The sequence below is a fragment of the Miniopterus schreibersii genome (genome assembly GCF_964146895.1).
Source record: "Miniopterus schreibersii genome assembly, chromosome: 3".
Lineage (NCBI taxonomy): Eukaryota > Metazoa > Chordata > Mammalia > Chiroptera > Miniopteridae > Miniopterus > Miniopterus schreibersii.
In genome coordinates this window covers 7960012-7977723 of record NC_138103.1, presented here as the reverse complement: position 1 = coordinate 7977723, position 17712 = coordinate 7960012, and the positions used below count along the sequence as shown (strand labels likewise).

The following is a 17712-nucleotide window of genomic DNA, read 5'->3' as shown; positions in this document are numbered from 1 at the left end:
GGGTTCGATTCCCAGTCAGGGCACATGCCCAGGTTGCGGGCTCCATCAATGACTCTCTCTTCATTGATGTTTCTATCTCTCTCTCTCCCTCTCCCTTCCTCTCTCTGAAATCAATAAAGATATATTTTTTAAAATAAAATAAAAAATAACACAACTCCATAGGACAAAAACATAATTTTTTTAATGGGCAAAAGATTTGAGCAGACATTTCACAAAAGATATGAATGGCCAACAAACATATGACACCGTTGGTCATAATGGAAAACAAATATTAAAACCACAGTAAGATACCACTATATTAGAATAGCTAAAAACAAACAAACCAAAAAACCCTGATAATGTCAAGTATTGGAAATGATATGAAGTAACTAGAAGCCTCATGCAGTGCTTGAAGGAATGCAAATAGTACAGCTACTTTAAAAACTGCTTGGCAGTTTCTTTAAAAATTAAACATCCTGCCCTGGCCGGGGTGGCTCAGTTAGTTGAACGTTGTCCTGTGCACCAAAGGGTCACTGGTTGGATTCTTGGTCAGGGCACATGCCTGGGTTGCGGGCTCGATCCCCAGTGGGGGTGTGCAGGGGGCAGCTGATCAATCACTCTCTCATCATTGATGTTTCTCTCCCTCTCCCTCTCCCTCCCTCTCTCTGAAATCAATAAAAAATATATTTTAAAAAATTTAAGCATCCATTTCCCATATGACCCAGCAACTCCACTCCTAGGTATCTATTAACAAAAAATGAAAATATGTCCAAACAAAAACCTGGACGTGAGTGTTCATAGAAGCACTACTCATAATAGCCAAGGAAACGAAAAGAAAACCCCCCACGTCCATCAAGAGATGAGTGGTATATCCAAACAATGGACTACTACTCAATGATACACACAACACGGATAAATACCAAAAATATGCTAAGCAAAAGAACCCAGACACAAAAGACTGCATATTGTATCATTCCATTTATATAAAAATCTAAAAAAGTGGAAAATCTAGAAAAGGCAAAACTAAAGTGACAGAAGCAGGTTAGTGGTCGCCTGGGATCAGGGGGAGGAGGTGCCAACAGGCACCAGGAAACTTTTGCAGGACTGCACACACCTATTAAAACTCTTGAACCGTAGGCTTAAAATAAGTGAATGCTTAGGCACGTAAATTAAACTCCGTTTTTTCTCAATCCTCACCCAAGAGCATGCTTAGAGACAGGAAGGGAGAGAGAAACATCGATCATGTTGCTTTCCCTACGTGCCCCAACCAGAGATCAAACCCGAACCCCAGGCGTGTGCTCTGAGAATGGACCTGGCAACCCTTCGGTGCCCGGGCAGACGCTCCAACCAACTCAGCCGCTCCTGCTGGCCAGGCTAAACTCCAATAAGTTTATTTTAAAAGCCTGTAGCCCCAACACAAGACCACTGGACATCAATGAAAATAAAACTTTCTGGTTACAAAGGCAAATATTTTGATGCTCTTTGGTTTTGCCAAATGGGGAAAATATTCAGCTCTGCTCTGAATACAGGTGCTTTTTAAAATTTGATGGATCTCTTGATTTAAATTCCTTTAAGGTCAGATAAATAAACATATCTGTACAGGTCTGTTGGTTTAAATTGGAGCCCAACTTTTGCTCTATTTGCTTTGGAAATTGTGGCTTTTGAGATATAAGCATATGTCAATGTCTCGAAAAAAAATTCACTTATGACAAGTGCCACAAAAAAGAAGTCCAGCAAGTGGGTATTATAAGGACCTGATAACAGGCGCATTTCACCTGGTCAGGGAGGTGGAGAGCCTCTCAGGAAGGGGTTCTTGAACCCAGGTGTGGGGGAAGGGGAATTTTTGACTTCCCAGGGAAAGAAGAGAGAGCAGTCCAGGCAGTGGAAAGCATGTGCAAAGGCCCTGCCCTGGAAGGAAGCATAGTGGACACAAGGATCTGAGAAAAGGGCAGAGTGAAGAGCAGGGAGAGAGAGGCCTGTGGGGAGCAATCGGCTCAGGCTGGGTGGGACCCAGGCCATGTGAAGGATCTTCTTTATTCTTTTTTAAAATGTTTTTATTGATTTCAGAGAGAGAGGCAGAGAGAGAGAAACATCAGTGATGAGAGTCATTGATCGGCTGCCTCCGCACGACCCCACTGGGATGGAGCCCGCAACCCGGGCATGTGCCCTGATGGGGAATTGACCCGTGACCTCCTGGTTCATAGGTCGACGCTCAATCGCTGAGTCCTGCCGGCGGGGCAGGATCTTCTTTTTTTTTTTTTAATCCTCACCTGAGGATATTTTTTCCGTTGCTTTTCAGGGAGTGGGGGGGAGGGGGGAGAGAAACATGGATGTGAGAGAGACACATCAATCGGTTGCCTCCCGCATGTGCCCTGACTGGGGCTGGGGATCGAGCCTGCAACCAAAGTACATGTCCTTGGCCGGAATTGAACCCAGGACCCTTCAGGCCTCAGGCCGACACTCTAACCACAGAACCAAACAGGCTAGGGCAGGATCTTCATTTTAAGATCAGATTTGCATTCGAGATCCCTCTGGCTGTAGCGGAGATGGGTTGGTTGGAGGGCCAGAGGGGCAGCTGAGCCACGTCAGGTGGCTGGTCGAGGCTGCAAGCAGGGGAGGCTTGCACCAGGATGGGACGGGGAGAAGTAAACCGCTTTGAGAGCCATCTGGGGCAATTAAGTTGCTTTGGTAATGGAGTGGATATGGGTGGAAAAGGTCGAGAGTGAAACATCGGTTCCTGTTCATGCAGTGAGATGGGTGGTGGTGGGATTCTTTGAGACAGGGAGCTTACTCACTCAACAAACATTTGTGGGTAACTCCTACGCCAGACACTGAGCATGGGTTTTTGAGAAAAACAAGATATAGTACAGTCATGCACTGCTTAATGCAGGGGATGCATTCCGAGCAATGGGTCATTAGGTGATTTCATGGAGCAACACGACAGTGCGCTCGCACCAGCGTAGGAGGCACAGCCCACTCCACACCGAGGCCGCACGCACCGCCCAGCGCTCCCAGGCTACAGCCTCACAGCACGTGCTGCACTGAGTACTGCAGGCAGTCACAGCTCAAGGCAAGCGTTTGTGATTCTAAACGAATCTAAACACAGAAAAGGTGCAGTAAAAATACTGTATAAAAATAATGGCGCACCTGTATAGGGCACTTACCGCGAAGGAGCCTACAGGACTGGAACTTGTTCTGGGCGAGGGTGAAGGCCTGGGCCTTTACTGTACACTACTGTAGTTTTTATAAATACTGTAAACTTAGGCTGTACCAAATCTATTTAAAAACTTTAGGTCACTGTAACTTTATAAATTTTTTATTTTTTTGACTTTTTGTATTAACAGCTTAAAACACGTACTGCTGTACAAAAATATTTTTATAGCCTTATTCTAAGTTTTTTCTATTTTTTATTTTTTAAGCTTTTTTGTTAAAAACTAAGACAAACACACACATTCGCCTAAGCCTACACAGGGTCAGGATCATCAATGCCGCCGCCTCCCACTCCACATCTTGCCCCACTGGGAGGTCTCTAGGGGCACGGAGCAGTCGCCCCCTGGAAGTGTCTTCTGCAGTACCCTGAGGCTCTTCTTGGGGAGGTGTCACTCTTTTCAGAAAGCGCTATGTCTTTGGCTTTATTGCAGCTACAACCGTGTCACAAGACGAGGAATTTCTCAGTTCCATTATAACCCTATGGGACCACTGTCGTATATGTGGTCCATCCTTGACCACGTCATTGGGCAGTGCATGGCTGTATTTGTTTTCAAGGATCTTACAGTCTAGCAGGGGAGGAAGACATAGACCAGTGGGTTTAAGAGTATGCTGAGCTAGACCCATTCTGGGCTGAGGTGGGACAGGCCCAAGAGAATGTGGCCAGTTCTATGGGGGGGCCTGATGGAGGGAAGGTCAGGGATAGGGAGGTGAAAGGCATTAAAGGTGTGAGGCTTTAGAAAAAAACCAAAATAACGTCTTGCTACTCAAAGTGTGGTCAGCAGTGTTGCAAGACCTGGGAGCTTGTTAGAAATGCCGTACCTCAGGCCCCACCCCAGAATTGCTGATCCCACATCTGCATTTTCACAAGCTCCCCAGCTGAATCGTGTGCACAGTGGAAGTGTGAGGAGTGCTGGCCTCATCGAGAATTCTCAGCCACATGTCAGGCCCACCTAGTTTTACATCTGGCTTGGCATTCAGTGGCTGAGTGGTCTGGGGCAGGTCAATTGATCTTTTTATATTTCTCTTCTGTAAAATCAAAATACAGTAGTCTCTCCTTATCTGGGGGGATATGTTCCAAGACCCTCAATGGATGCCTGAAACCATGGATAGTACTGAACTCCATAGATATATTTTCCTGTACACACATACCTATGAAAAAGTTTAATTTACAAGTTAGGAATCATAAGAGATTAACAATAAAATAGAACAAACAATTACAATACAGTCATGTACCACATGTCTCTTGACGGCATCATTTTCTCTTGTGCCTGATTTAATCTCATTTTATACAGTGACATGCTGTACAGGGTCATATCCTAGGAGCAACAGGTTGTGCCATACAGCCTGGGTGTGTAGGCTATGCCGTCTGCGCGTGATTCAGTGCACTGTGATGTTCACACAAGGAAATTGCCTGACGCATCTCAGAACATTTTCATGTCGTTAGTGGCACATGACTATACGGTAACATACGTGAACAGGATCTCTCTAAATATCTTACTGTACTGTACTTACCCTTCTTGTGATATGAGATGACACAATGCCTTTGTGATGTTAAAGTGAGGTCCTCAGACTAGCACATAATTTAAACTTATGAATAGTTTATTTTTGAAATTTTCTTTTATTTATATTTTAAAAATATGTTTTATTGATTTCTAGAGAGCATGTGCGCTGACTGGGAATTGAACCAGCGACCTTTAGTGCATAGGGCTATGCTCAACCAACTGAGCCACACCAGCCAGGACATGAAATTTTCCATTTAATATATTTTAGACCATGGTTGATCGAGGGTAACCGAAACCGCAGAAAGCAAAACTGCAGATAAGGGGGACACCTGTAATAACAAAACCTACCAGGCAGGATTACTCTGAGGAGAAATGAGATTAAAAGTGCCAAGCTTCGTATGTGGCACCGAGTAAGAGCTCACTATGGTTTTTAAGGTTTCTAAGCAGGAGCATTTTAATTTTTTAATTGACTTTTTTAGAGAGAGAGGAGAGAGGAAGAGAAACATCAATGCAAGAGTGAAACATCAATTGGCTGCCTCCTGCACACCCCCTACTGGGATGAAGCCCATGACCCGGGCACGTGCGCTGACCCTGACCAGGAATCGAACTGGCAACCTTTCGGTGCACAGGAGGATGCCCAACCAACTGCACCACATGGGCCAGGGCAGCAGGAGAGTTTTAGAAAGATCATCGGACAAGTGATCAATTCTTTGATTAAAAGGATAAATAATCTCTCTTATCATAGAAGAAATGCAAATTACTTTACAATTATTTCCCATATCCTCTCTAGATTAAGTGTTGGAGAAGAAACTGGAACCTTCCAGCACTTACTAATAGACTTACAGAGGTACAGCCACTTTGGTCAGAAATTTGGCAGCACTCAAGAAAAACTGGGCAGGTGCCCACTCAATGACCAGTGCTTCCACTCCTGGATATAAACCTGAGATCTCACCTGGGTTCCCAAAGAGGACCACTACATTCTCTGCAACACAGCATCCTGGGGCTAGTACAGGATTTGGTTACATGGGACAGAAATCTTCAAATAGCAGTGATTCAAACAAGGCAGAAGTTCCACTTTCCCTTGAAAGCCCAGAGGTCGATGGCACAGGGCTGGTAAAATGCTGCATGAAAGCTGAGACTCAAGTTCCTTCTCTCCTTGACCTTCCCTGCGTGGCTTCCATCCAAGGTCACCTCATGTCAGTGGGGTTGCTCACTTCCAGGAAGAAAGTGAAGGAGAGGGGCACACGCTGCCCACTTATGGTCGCATCCTGGAAACTGCAGCCCTTCTCCCCTTGTACCTCATGAGTCCCAAGCGGCCCTTGGGCACACCCAGCTATAGCGAAGGCTGGGAAGTATAGTCTTCATTCTGAAGTCTCTGTGCTTTGCTAAAAACCAGGGGTTCTGTTACCCCAGAAGGAGGAAGAAAGGATGTCAGGGGACAACTAACGGTCTTAGTCGCAGAGACTGGTGGTCCCATGAGGGCTACAAACACAGAAATCCTCAAATACACACAAGTTGAAGGTATTCCCATTTATTCTGCTGAGACTGGATATATAATCTTAATGTGTTCAAAGTCTTTAACAGACATAAAAGATCTGAAAAAATGAGAGCTATACCGTATTATGTATTATTTAAATGTTATTAAGGTTTCTTTGCTACAATAGGTCAAAGGAATGCCACACCAACAAAAAAAATTTTAAGAATGTGATACACTGTTGCCAAAATTATACCACATATAGTGGGAAATTAATGACTTTATTAGTAGACAACACTGAGGAAACTGGCTAATTGTATGATGAAAATAAGACTTGGACCTCATATGCAAATGTGAATTTTAAATAGTTTAAAAGTAATGCTCAATATTTAGCAGCTAGTACAGTTTGGCATCAGCCACTGAGAACAAGTGTTTGACCACGCAGAGCAGACGCCAGACGCTGCAAACACCAGCATGTACTAGCTGGACTTCAGCCCTATTTATGGCCTAAGTGTGAAAGGAAAAGCTAATAAGCTAACAAAAGAAAATGTAAAATATCTTAATTACTTTTAAATAAGAAATCAAAAAGCAACAAATGATACGGCAAAATAATTCATTCACCTATATTAAAATTAAAATTTTCTTTTCAGTAAAGGGCACACCTAGATATATAAACCAAGTGCCATTCTGAGTTATCTGCAACTGCCCAGGAATATATAACTCTTGAGAATAAACAAAGGCACAGGAAGCCCACATGAGAAAATAAGCAAAGAGAAATGAACAGCTTACAGAAAGGGAAACCAAAAAGGCTGACAGGTACCTGAAGAAATCCCCCAAGTTCCTGGGGATGAGATGAGTGCACATTAAAACACACCTTACACCCTTGAGACTGGCAAAAAAGAAAAAGTTGGGCAATAAAAGAGCCAGTGAGGGTGAGGAGAAAGGGGAAGCTTCCAGTGGGAGTGTCAGTGACCATCTCAAGAGAAATTTGGTAGAACCATAGAGAAATTAACCTGTCTGGCCTGTAATCCCATCCTGGGTACCTACGCCGGAGAGCTTTCCACACAAGCATGGAAGGGGACACATAATAGGACGTTCATCGTGGCCTTGTCTACATGCCCAGGAGTTGCAGGTACCTAGGGTTGGAGTCGCCTGGGGTCCAGCAGTGAACGTGAAAGTATCACGCAGCTGACGCCCACTGTGCAAGGCCGCAGCTCAGTTCAAAGCAGCAGAGTCGGTGTAAAACAGGCAACACATGTTGAGTGAGAAAAGAAGCCGCACAGATGTGCAGCACACCACCACATGCCTAGGAAGGCTATTCACACGCACAGCACCGCGCTTCACAAGGACACATTCATATTCAAAGATGTGTAACCAACAGCGTAGAGCGGGTGCTTATGGGAGAGGACGGCACGAAGAAGGGGAGAAGAGCCATAAAACCAGGGCCTTGCATGGACTAGAATCTGCGATCCAAAACGAAAGGCTCCGTGTGCTCAATTATGCCCTAAATAATGTGTGTGCATCAGGCAGGGGCTGTAAAGGGTCCTGAGGTGAGTTAGACACTCAAGGCCCAGAACCTTCAATATCTTTCAAAAGAGTAGCCCACTGTCTGCCTACACTTAGGCTCATGCGTGAGCTTGATCATTTACTTTCCTGCAAGTCAAAGAGCCACACCTGTTATGTGCCTCAAGCAAACCTCACCACCTATCCCCAATTGACACTAAGGCCACTGCTGTCCTAGACATGGCGTAAATCCCAGGCCTGGAATCCCATTCTCAACCCTAATTTATTTCAACTCCCTCTTCAAACAGCAGTTTCATAAAATAGACATTTTGGTGAAGGAAAGGGTGATGGTGGAAGTAAAAGGGTGGGGGGTAGGAGATGTCCCAGGGGGTTGCAAAACTCAGCACACCATGGAAATGGAGCCACAGTCCACCCAGGGCAGCAATGACGACCACACAACTAACCAGGTCACTAACAGTTTGAAACTAGAGTCAACGGGATAGGGGGTCAAATACCATGCCTTGATTTTGCTTCAGCTTAAAGCTAAGTTCTAACTCAGCTTCAGCCAGCCCTTACAGGGCCAAAAGGGGACAGGTGTTCTCCCCAAGTCCAGATGGGCCTCCAAACAGGGAGTGGGGTTTCAGCCCCAGACCTCAATGAGGTCCCCGGATTCCATGCCCAGATCAGCCGGTAGCTCCTTGCCTGAAAGCTTTGTCCCATCAAAGAAGAAGGAGAGCTTGCAGCCAGAGAGTCCCATGGCCTCCTCATAGTGGGACATGAGAGTCTTGAGAGGAGAATCCTGGATAGACAAGAAAAAATTGATGTAAATGAAAAGAGGAGCTGGGAAGAACTTGGAACAGACAGAGGACGTGGGACAGAGAAGAGGAGGGGACAAGTAAAGTCAGTGCCTGTGAGGGGAAGGCGAGTGGACAAAGCCAGTATAGTTGGTTCCTCTCTAGGCAACCAGGCTACAGAGCCCAAAGCTTAGGATGGAGGCTCTGGGTCAGGCAGGTTCTCCAAGTCTCAGTCTCCTCGCCTGCCAATGGAGGCATATATTGCAATGACAAAGAGAGCCCAGACTCTGGAGTGAGAATGATCTGAGCTAGAGGCCAGGCTCTCCCACCTAACTGGATGTGTGACTTTAGGTAAGTGTTAGAGTTTAAACTGTGCCCCCTCCAAAAAGATACTTTGTGGTCCTAATCCCTGGTAAATGTGACTGTGACCTTACTTGGAAGTAGGGTCTTCACAGATGTAATCAAGTTAAGATGAGATCACACTTGAGGATTAGGGTGGGCAGTAATGCAACATGACTGGTGTCCTTGTAAGAAGAGAAAACAGAGACACAGGGAGAATGCCATGTGATAACAGAGGCCGATTGGAGTGATGCAGCTGCAAGCCAAGGATCGACGGCCACCACCAGGAGCTGGAAGAGGCAAGGGAGAATTCTGCGCAGTCTCAGAGGGAGTGTGATCCTGCTGGCGCCTTAATTTCAGATTTCTAACCTCCAGAACTATGACAGAATACATTCCTGTTCTAAGCCTCCCAGCTTGTGGTCCTGTGTTACAGCAGCCCAGGACACTAATACAGCAAGTCACTCACCTCTCTAGACCTCAATTTCCTTATCTGTAAAATAAGGGTAACAGTGCTTCACCATATAAGACTGTTGTGAAATTCAATACCCTCAATGTCACTTACAAGTGTGGCTTTAATTGCTATTTTGATGGATTTTAGTGGTTACTGTCCAAAGGTCCTTTCCATTTTAACTAGAAGAAGGACATAGGAGCATAGAGCAGAGGTTCCCAGTAGAAAGGGAGGGAAGTTAAATGACGGGCTTTTCCCACTACCTGGGGTGGGTGGGAACCCAAGACCAGGGAGGGCAGTGTCCAGAAAATCAGGCCTAGAAGGAATGCACCCTCAGTTAACTGACAAGAGAGGTGGCAGAGGAAAGGGTGAGGGGCATGGAGAGCCAGCTCTTTCACTCACTCGAGACAGCGAGACTTCCAGCATCTGGTGTTTCTCCTTCCCCTGCACCCGCAGCTGGAGCAGATGGGATGTCTCTGTGGCTTCTGGAGAACTTGCTAGCACCACACAGTCTGTGGGAGGCAGGATCAGGATGCCAGGCCTAAGCAGGGGTTGGAAGCAGGGCCCCGTTGGGGCCTTTCCTCTTACCCCTCCCTGGGGCAAAAGCCTCCTCAAGGCTCCACCTCCCTGCCTTCCTCTCACCAATGATGTCAGCCACTCCAAGCTTTAGGGTCCTGGGGGTGGCAGTAGGGGACAGCTCTGTCTCTCCAAAGAGCAAGAGGATCCTGCTTGGGGACACCCCAAGACGGGTGGCCATGTGGTCCACCACACTCTGTAGGGGCTCCGACTAGAGAGAGAGATAAGCAGCAAAGGAGGCCTTCTTGCCTTGAAGTGTCCCATCTCACCCCCTCACCCTAATACAAGTTTATGGCTTTTGCTAATTGCTGAGCTCCTCAGCTGTGAGTTTCATCATATTTACCTGGGAAAATATACAATAAAATCATGTCAATTGGGGTTCAGACAAGTAACACAAAGAAATGAAGCAACCACGGGTTAGGAGGAAAAAAGGGAATGGTGGGGACTGCGGCAAAGTGGAACTCACATGTCCCATCTAAACAGGCCAGCTGTACCCAGCCGGGGTGTCTCAGTTTGTTGGGCGTTGTCCTGTGCACTGAAATGTTGTGGGTTCAATTCCCTGTCAGGGCACATGCCTGGGTTTTGAGCACAGTGTCCAGTAGGGGGAGTGCAGGAGGCAGCTGATTGATGTTTCACTCTCATATCAATGTTTCTCTCTCCCTTCCTCTCTCTCTCTCTAAAAATCAATTAAAAAATAAACAGGCCCTGGCTGGTGTGGATCAGTGGTTAGAGCATTAGCCCATGGACTGAAGGAGCACAGGTTCATTTCCCGCAACCTGGGTTGCGGGTTCATTCCCCTGCGGGGCCATGTGCAAAAGGCAACCAATTGAGATGTCTCTCTCACAGTGATGTTTTTCTCTCTCCCTCTCTCCCTCCCTCCCTTCAACTGTCTCTAAGGGTCAGTAGAAAGTATATCTTCAGGTGAAGATTAAAAAAATAATAATAATAATAATAATAAAACGGCCAGCTGTTCTAAAGCTCCAACTGACTAGTACCATGTGGGAATACAGCCAGCATGACTATGTCTTCCTACTTAAAAGAAGCCAGACATCTGCACCTTTATATGAAATCACCCAATGCAAAGGCTGACAACAAACTCCTGTTTTAAATGCACTCTACAGGGCAAAAGAAGATGCTCTGTTGATAAGGCCATGGGCTGCCAGTTTGCAACCTATGGCTTAGTTGCTTGCCAATGCACGGTTATGGCTCATTTCTGTTACCATTCTTATTTTTGGATGGAGTCATTCCTACAAAAATAGTAGTCTTGCCTGGCCTGCATGGCTCAGTGGTTGATCACTGACCTATGAAGCAGGCCACAGTTCGATTCCCGGTGGGGGCACAAGACTGGGTTGCGGGCTCAACCCCAACCCCCAGTAGGGGGAGTGCAGGAGGCAGCTGATCAATGACTCATCATTGATGATTCTATCTCTCTTCCCCTCTCCTTTCTTCTCTTTCCGAAATCAATAAAAACATTACAAAAAAAAAAAATAGTCTTCACTAGGAAGCTGAGAGAGCTCAGAATGACTGAGACATCTGTGTGTCTAATGCAGGAAGAGCATTAAGAGAAAAGCACAGGCTCTGAGAGAAGGAAAGGGAAGGGGATGTATCCTGGGGAGGGGACTACCAAGTAAAGCTTCTTAGGACGTTTAGTGGAACTTTGAAAAACGGGTGGAAAATTTGCCAGAAAGAAAGGGAAGAGCAAGGAAAAGATAATCGGACAAAGGGAACAATGAGCACAAAGGCATGGAGGCCTGAGCGACCGTGGGCAGATCTAGAAAGCAGGATGGGCAAAGGAAGACAGTCCCTTCCACCCTGGCACCAGTCTCTCCACAGGCAGCCCCTGGGACCTATCTCCCACAGGCACTTACCATTGTGACAGGCAATCTGATCAGGTCGGCACGGCACCGGATTTTGAGCTGGAAAAGTCGGGGGCTCTTTGGGAGAATGGGCCCCTCCAAAAGGACCACCTCATCGTCTTGGCTCAGGTGGTCCTGGCCCTGGTGCTGCTTGGGACTCAGGCAGGAACGAAGGTCCTGGAGGCGCCTGTTCACCTCTCTGGGGTGGAAAGGGGCTTTGGGTGAGCTGGGGAGGGCAACCTCCATACTGACCCTCTCCACCCCAGCCCAAGCCCCGCCCTGGCACCTTAACTTCTGGAGTGCCTGAGTATGTTTTCTGCTTTTGGTCCTTGGCAGAGGTGGGGGCAAAGGAGAGGTGTCCTGAGCCCTGCAGAGAGAAGAGAACGGCTAAATGGAGGAAGAGGAGAGACCCCAGTCCCATACCTCTCCTCATGGGTTACGGAGCCCTGGAAACAGAGGGAGCTGGAGAACCAAGAGGAAACACCTTCCAGGAGCATCCACCTTATTTTATTTTTTATCCTTACCAGAGGATCTTTTCCCCATTGCTTTTCAGAGTGGAAGGGGGAGAAACATCAATGTGAGAGGGACACATCCATTGGTTGCCTCCTGCACTCGCCCCAACCAGGGCTGGGGATGGAGCCTGCAACTGAGGTATGTGTCCTTGGCCAGAATCGAACCCAGGACCCTTCAGTCCGAAGCTCTAACTACTGAGCTAAACCGGCCAGGGCTACATCCATCTTATTGAAGACAAAGACAGGAAAGGACAGGAAGACCTTACTATCATTTCTATTGGGAAGAAAATGCCTCTTTTTTCCCCCCAATCCCCACCTGAGGATATGTTTACTGATTTGAGAGAGGGAGAGAGAAACATTGACGTGAGAGAGAAACATCAATCAGTGGCCTCCCACATGCACCCTGACTGGGGACTGAATCTGCAGCCTAGGTATGTGTCCTGACTGGAATGGAACCCGCGATCTTTCGGTATATGGGACGCCACTCCAACCAAGCCACACCAGCCAGGGTGAAAATGCCCAACTCTTAAATTAAGTTACTTCACAGGTGAATGTCTGCTAACACCAAGCACTTACTATATGCCAAGTGTTAACTCTTAATCTACTCAAATATTCTGACTCAGGTACCACTGTTACCCTCATTTTACAGAAAAGCAAAGTGGGGCACAGAGAGGATCGTTAAGAGGCAGCTGGTTGGATGTGAACCACAAGGGCGGTCTCCAGAACCACACCCTTCGCCCCTGCATTACCACCATCTCAGACACAGAAGAAACACTCCACTCCCATGGGCAGTCCTGAAGGGTCCACTGTCATCCTCTCGTGTGGGCCACCTCTTCTGCCACGAGCTTCATTCCTCACCTGAGCCTCAAGACCCCTTCCACCCCTTTTCCTTACCCCTTCAGCAGCCACCCAAGGTTCCTGCCTGCCTCAGCCTACCCCTCCAATTCCTATTCTGCTCCTAGGGCCTCAGTGCCCAGCCTCACTCACAGAGACACCGTGTTTTTCTCTTTTTCTTCTTCAGCCTTACTCCTCAGCTTCTTCTTCCAGGGAGAATCTGGAACTGGGAGATCCTCAGCATGGGGACTGCTAGAATCTGCCATATCACACTCTGGGGACAGAGGAGAAAGTGTAAAGGATTAGCCAAGAAAGGGCAGCAAGAGGCCAAGGAGAGGAGATACAAGTCACGGGCTTCAGAAGGTCCTCAGAAAGGAGACGGTGGGGGACCCAGACACCAGGATCACATCACAATACTGAGGAAGTGCTCAGTATAGTTCTTTTCTATTTGTTTGCCACCAATAAGAGGCCATCATTAACCACTCCAGCTACAGCAGTGTTCTCACTTTTTTGATCATATGTACCCCCAAATAAAAAATACCAAGCATACAACCCAGAAAATACATATTTAATACTACTATTATGCTACTTAATACTACAATTATAATACTATTAGTATCATGTACTACACGTGTATATACTGTTATGTATATTATAAAAGGTACATTAAAACAGATGTTCTCAAAGTATGATTTTTTCAAAATATTTCCATTTTCTTCCTGCACTCAATTTGGTGGGCACAGAGAGACTATGTAAGTCAGGCACTGGGGCAAGGAGGGAATGAAGAAAGAAAAAAGGAGCACAGACCCTCTAAGCGCATGTTTCTCAAATTTTATCCATGTGAGGGTCATTACCACATTTTGCCATATCTCTGCATTGTTATTTGTTTAGTATTTTTCTTTAAATCATTAATTCATTATAAAAGGAAACTAGGTATTTTCCCCTTTCTTATTGAGGTATAACTGACATGTAAGATTTTATTAGTTTCGTGTGTACAACATGATTCAGTATTTGTATACATTGGGAAATTATCAGAAACCAGGTATTATTCTAGAATATAGTTCTTTTCTATTTGTTTGCCACCAATAAGAGGCCATCATTAACCACAAAAATAAATACTGTGAAAACAAAACAAAGATAATAAATCCTAGATCTGCGGTTCTCAATAGGAGGCAATTTTGCCTCCCAGGGGACATGTGGCAATATCTGGAGAATATTTTGGTTGTCACAATAAGAGAGGGAGGGGTTTGGGCTGTGACACTGGTATCTAGTGGGTAAGAGGTCAGGATGCTGCTGAACATCCTACAATGCACAGAACAGCCCCACAACAATCATCCAGTCCAAATGTCAGTAGTGCTGACATTAAGAAACCTTGTCCTAGCTACATATGGCAGCTGCCAGTGGCCTGAGATTCTGTATTTCTGACAAGCTCCCAGGGAATGACCAACATTACTGGGCCCGCATTTTGAGTATGGGGCTCATTGCAGGGCTCAAGCAGGGCCCACATTTTGAGTAGCAAGGAAAGAGGTACATTTATATAGCACTTCTACATGCCAGGTAATACCCTAAACTATACATGTAGCCAAGAGAGGGCTCCCTATATGTTCTCTTTAGTTAATTCTCACTAAAATCCTTTGACATAGGTCCACTATTATCCCCATTTTCCGGATGAGGAAATTAAACACTGAGAGATTAACTTGCCCAAGGTCACACAGCTAATAAGGAGTAGAGCTGGGATTCAAACTCAGACCAGCTAGTTCCTAAATCAGCTCTTCACCCTACCATACTCCCTCATGGTGTAGAAGTCTTGGTCCAAGAGCTGGATTTACCCACTGGATCACTTCCTTATTTCACTTGCTTCCTAGTCATTGTCCTTGGATGGGCTGCAAAAACATCACTGGGGGAGGGTAAGGCTGGGCAGCCCTGATAAGACTCAAAAGAACACCCTGCTGGCTCCAGAGTGTTCCCAAGGAACTTGCTGCAGATGTAACAAAGTTACAGATCCTCAACACCGCCCCTCCCTTGTCCCCAGGATTGCAGAATCAGAATCTCCAGGGATGGCGCCTGGAAATCTGTATATTAGCTCACTCTTATACCTAGTAGAACTGGAAAAAGGGAGATTTGACAGCACTTCCTGTGCCTTCTGATTAACAATTCAGCTCCTTTCAGGACTGGAGCATTTTTCTGACTAGGATGCAGGAGTCACCTGTCCTATTCCTTCCCCTGAGCCTCAGACAACAGATAACTGCAGGGAAGTCTCCTCAGGGAGGCCAGTGCTGGGCATCTCTTCAGGAAGCCCTTTCTTACCTTCCTCAGGCCCTGGGGGACAGAGTTTCAGGAGGGGCAAGTGATCTGGGATGAGTTGGAGGCTGCTCTTCACCTGCAAAGACAAAAGTGGGTCAGCCCCAAGTCCTCCTTCTACTGAAAGGGAAAGCGGGATACTTCCTCCCTCACACACAGGCCTCCAGCTCCCAAGTTCGCCCAACAGATATAGATATCACAGCCGCCTTGTGGGACGCAGGAGTTTTCCCAGGATCCAAAACTGGAGGGCCCTTACTCCCACACCCCCTTTCCTCAAGGCACTCTGAGGATACAGGTTTAGTTCTACTTTTTTACTAGGCTGCTAGCCATCCCACTGTCTTAGAGACCTAGGGAATCCCAGCCCCCTAGTTCACTCTGCAGCCCCCAGTTCTTTCTGAACTTCCATGAGCCCCAGTCCCCAATATTCCAGCTTCCTGGATCTTTAGCAATGGGCTCCAACCTCAAAACCAAACATGCCCCAAATTCCAGCCCCAGCCCCTTCCAGAATCCTCAGGGATGCCAGCTCCACAGCCTCTCTAAGCCCCCATGAGAATCCCAAACTCCCAACACACTTCAAAGCCCTTCATCTCCCAGTCTGCAGAAACCCCAGGAACCCTGCATCTCGCTGCCTCCAAGACCCTAGCCCCTGCTTGAGTGAGTCTCCCAAGAGCCACCCCCAAACCCTACGCTCAGTACTCCTGATACCCAGCCCCTCCGGCTAGCCCTCCCGGGAACCGCCCCACCTTTCCGGAGTACACCGGCACCACCGGCGCCTCCCCCGGATCCAGCAGTAGCCGCCGCCGCCGCCTGACAAGGCCCTGAGGGGCTCCAGACGGCCGTGCGTCCGCCCCTTCGCTGTCGCTGTCACTGTCGCTTTCGTCCCGGTCGTCCCGCGGCGCGGCCGGCACGGGGGACTCCGGGAGCAGGAGTTCGACCGGGTCCGCTGACCCGCGCGCGGCTGAAACCTCCACGATTTCCTCATCACTGTCGCTGACCAAGTCCACAAGTACCGAATCCACGGAGCGCCGGGCTGGAGACTGCTGGGCTCCAGGGCGCCGGTTCCGGGCGCCCCGGGCCCCCCGAGTTCCTCGGCCAGCACCGCCGCTTCCTGAGCGCCGGCCCCGCTTCCTCACCGGCTCCGCCATGGCACTCACCGCACCGCCAAAGTCGCCCGCTTCTAGGTTATTCAGCCGGCCCCCTCTCGCGACTCCCGCCCTTCATTGGCAGAACCGCCTGCTAGTCATCACTCCTCCCCGCCCACACCCTCTGGATCCGCCTCCCTGCCCTTTCAGTGGTCGCTTCACCCGTCCATCACACGTCCGCCACAGAAACCAAGACGCCGAAGATTCCAGTGAGCGTCGAGGCAATTAGCGTAAGTTTCAATTCGCCCGGGACCACCCATTGGCTGGGCTGCCTCTGTTCCAGACCAGCCTTCTCCCAGCCCCGCCCATCAGAGTTCCGTTTTCCTGTTTGGTGGAGGAGCCAGGCATCCTGGGAATTGTAGTCCTCAAGCTCTACGGCTTCAGGGAGGAGGAAGGTGGACTGGAAATTGCTTATAGAAATCGTGAAATTAGAGGAAGGGAGCATTTTAAGTCTTTTTCTAAATTTTAATTTTTATTTATTGATTTCAGAGAGAGGAAGGGGGAGAGAGAGAGAAACATTGATTTGTTGTTCCACTCATTTATGTATTCATTGGTTGATTCTTTTTTTAAAAAAACACACGATGTTTTGTGTGTGCGCACGCGTGCGTGTGTGTTTTTAAAATATGTTTTTATTGATTTCAGAGAGAGGACGGGAGAGGGAGAGAGAGAAACCTCGAGGAGGGAAACATCGGTTGGCTGCCTCCTGGACGCCCCCTACTGGGGACTGAGCCCCGCAACCTGGGCATGTGCCCTGACAGGAAATCCAACAGGGACCTCTTGGTGCAGGGGAGGAGCTAAACCAACTGAGCCACACCAGCCAGGCCATTGGTTGATTCTTGTATGTGCCCTGACCCGGGATCAAACCTGCAATCTTATTCAGACAAAGATCTAACCAACTGAACTACCCAGCCAGGGCTTAAGGGAGTATTTGAGATCTTGCTCCCTGGACATATGTGGTCAATTTGGCTCAAATAAACTCAAAAAAATTCTCTACTGGTTTCCGGGGGTGGGAGGAGATCACAGAATCAGGCTTCAGACTTCAGGATATCCCCATCAGGGTTTCTCCCAACCATGTTCTGAACTAATTCCACGCAGTGTCACCCACTCTCACACATGTTCCCTCCTTACATGCAGAATCCACACAATTAACACCCTGGACCAACACTTTAACACCACTCAACTCTCCTAATTGCCTCCAACGTCATACAAACCCTCCTTCACACCAGACATCCTGACAGGCAT

At 47.5% G+C, this 17712-nt stretch overlaps 1 protein-coding gene across 1 annotated transcript; it reads right to left on the bottom strand.

Moving 5' to 3' along the window:
* Window positions 1-5168: 5168 nt before the first annotated feature.
* Window positions 5169-16541, bottom strand: NFATC2IP (nuclear factor of activated T cells 2 interacting protein). Its single transcript, XM_081132977.1, has 8 exons — window positions 16072-16541; window positions 15335-15407; window positions 13181-13301; window positions 11968-12048; window positions 11694-11880; window positions 9892-10036; window positions 9652-9761; window positions 5169-8467 (listed from the first exon to the last, which is right to left on the bottom strand). The coding sequence occupies exons 1-8, from the start codon at window positions 16471-16473 to the stop codon at window positions 8309-8311; spliced, it is 1278 nt and encodes a 425-aa protein (XP_080989103.1). The 5' UTR covers window positions 16474-16541; the 3' UTR covers window positions 5169-8308.
* Between the last annotated feature and the right edge of the window lie 1171 nt (window positions 16542-17712).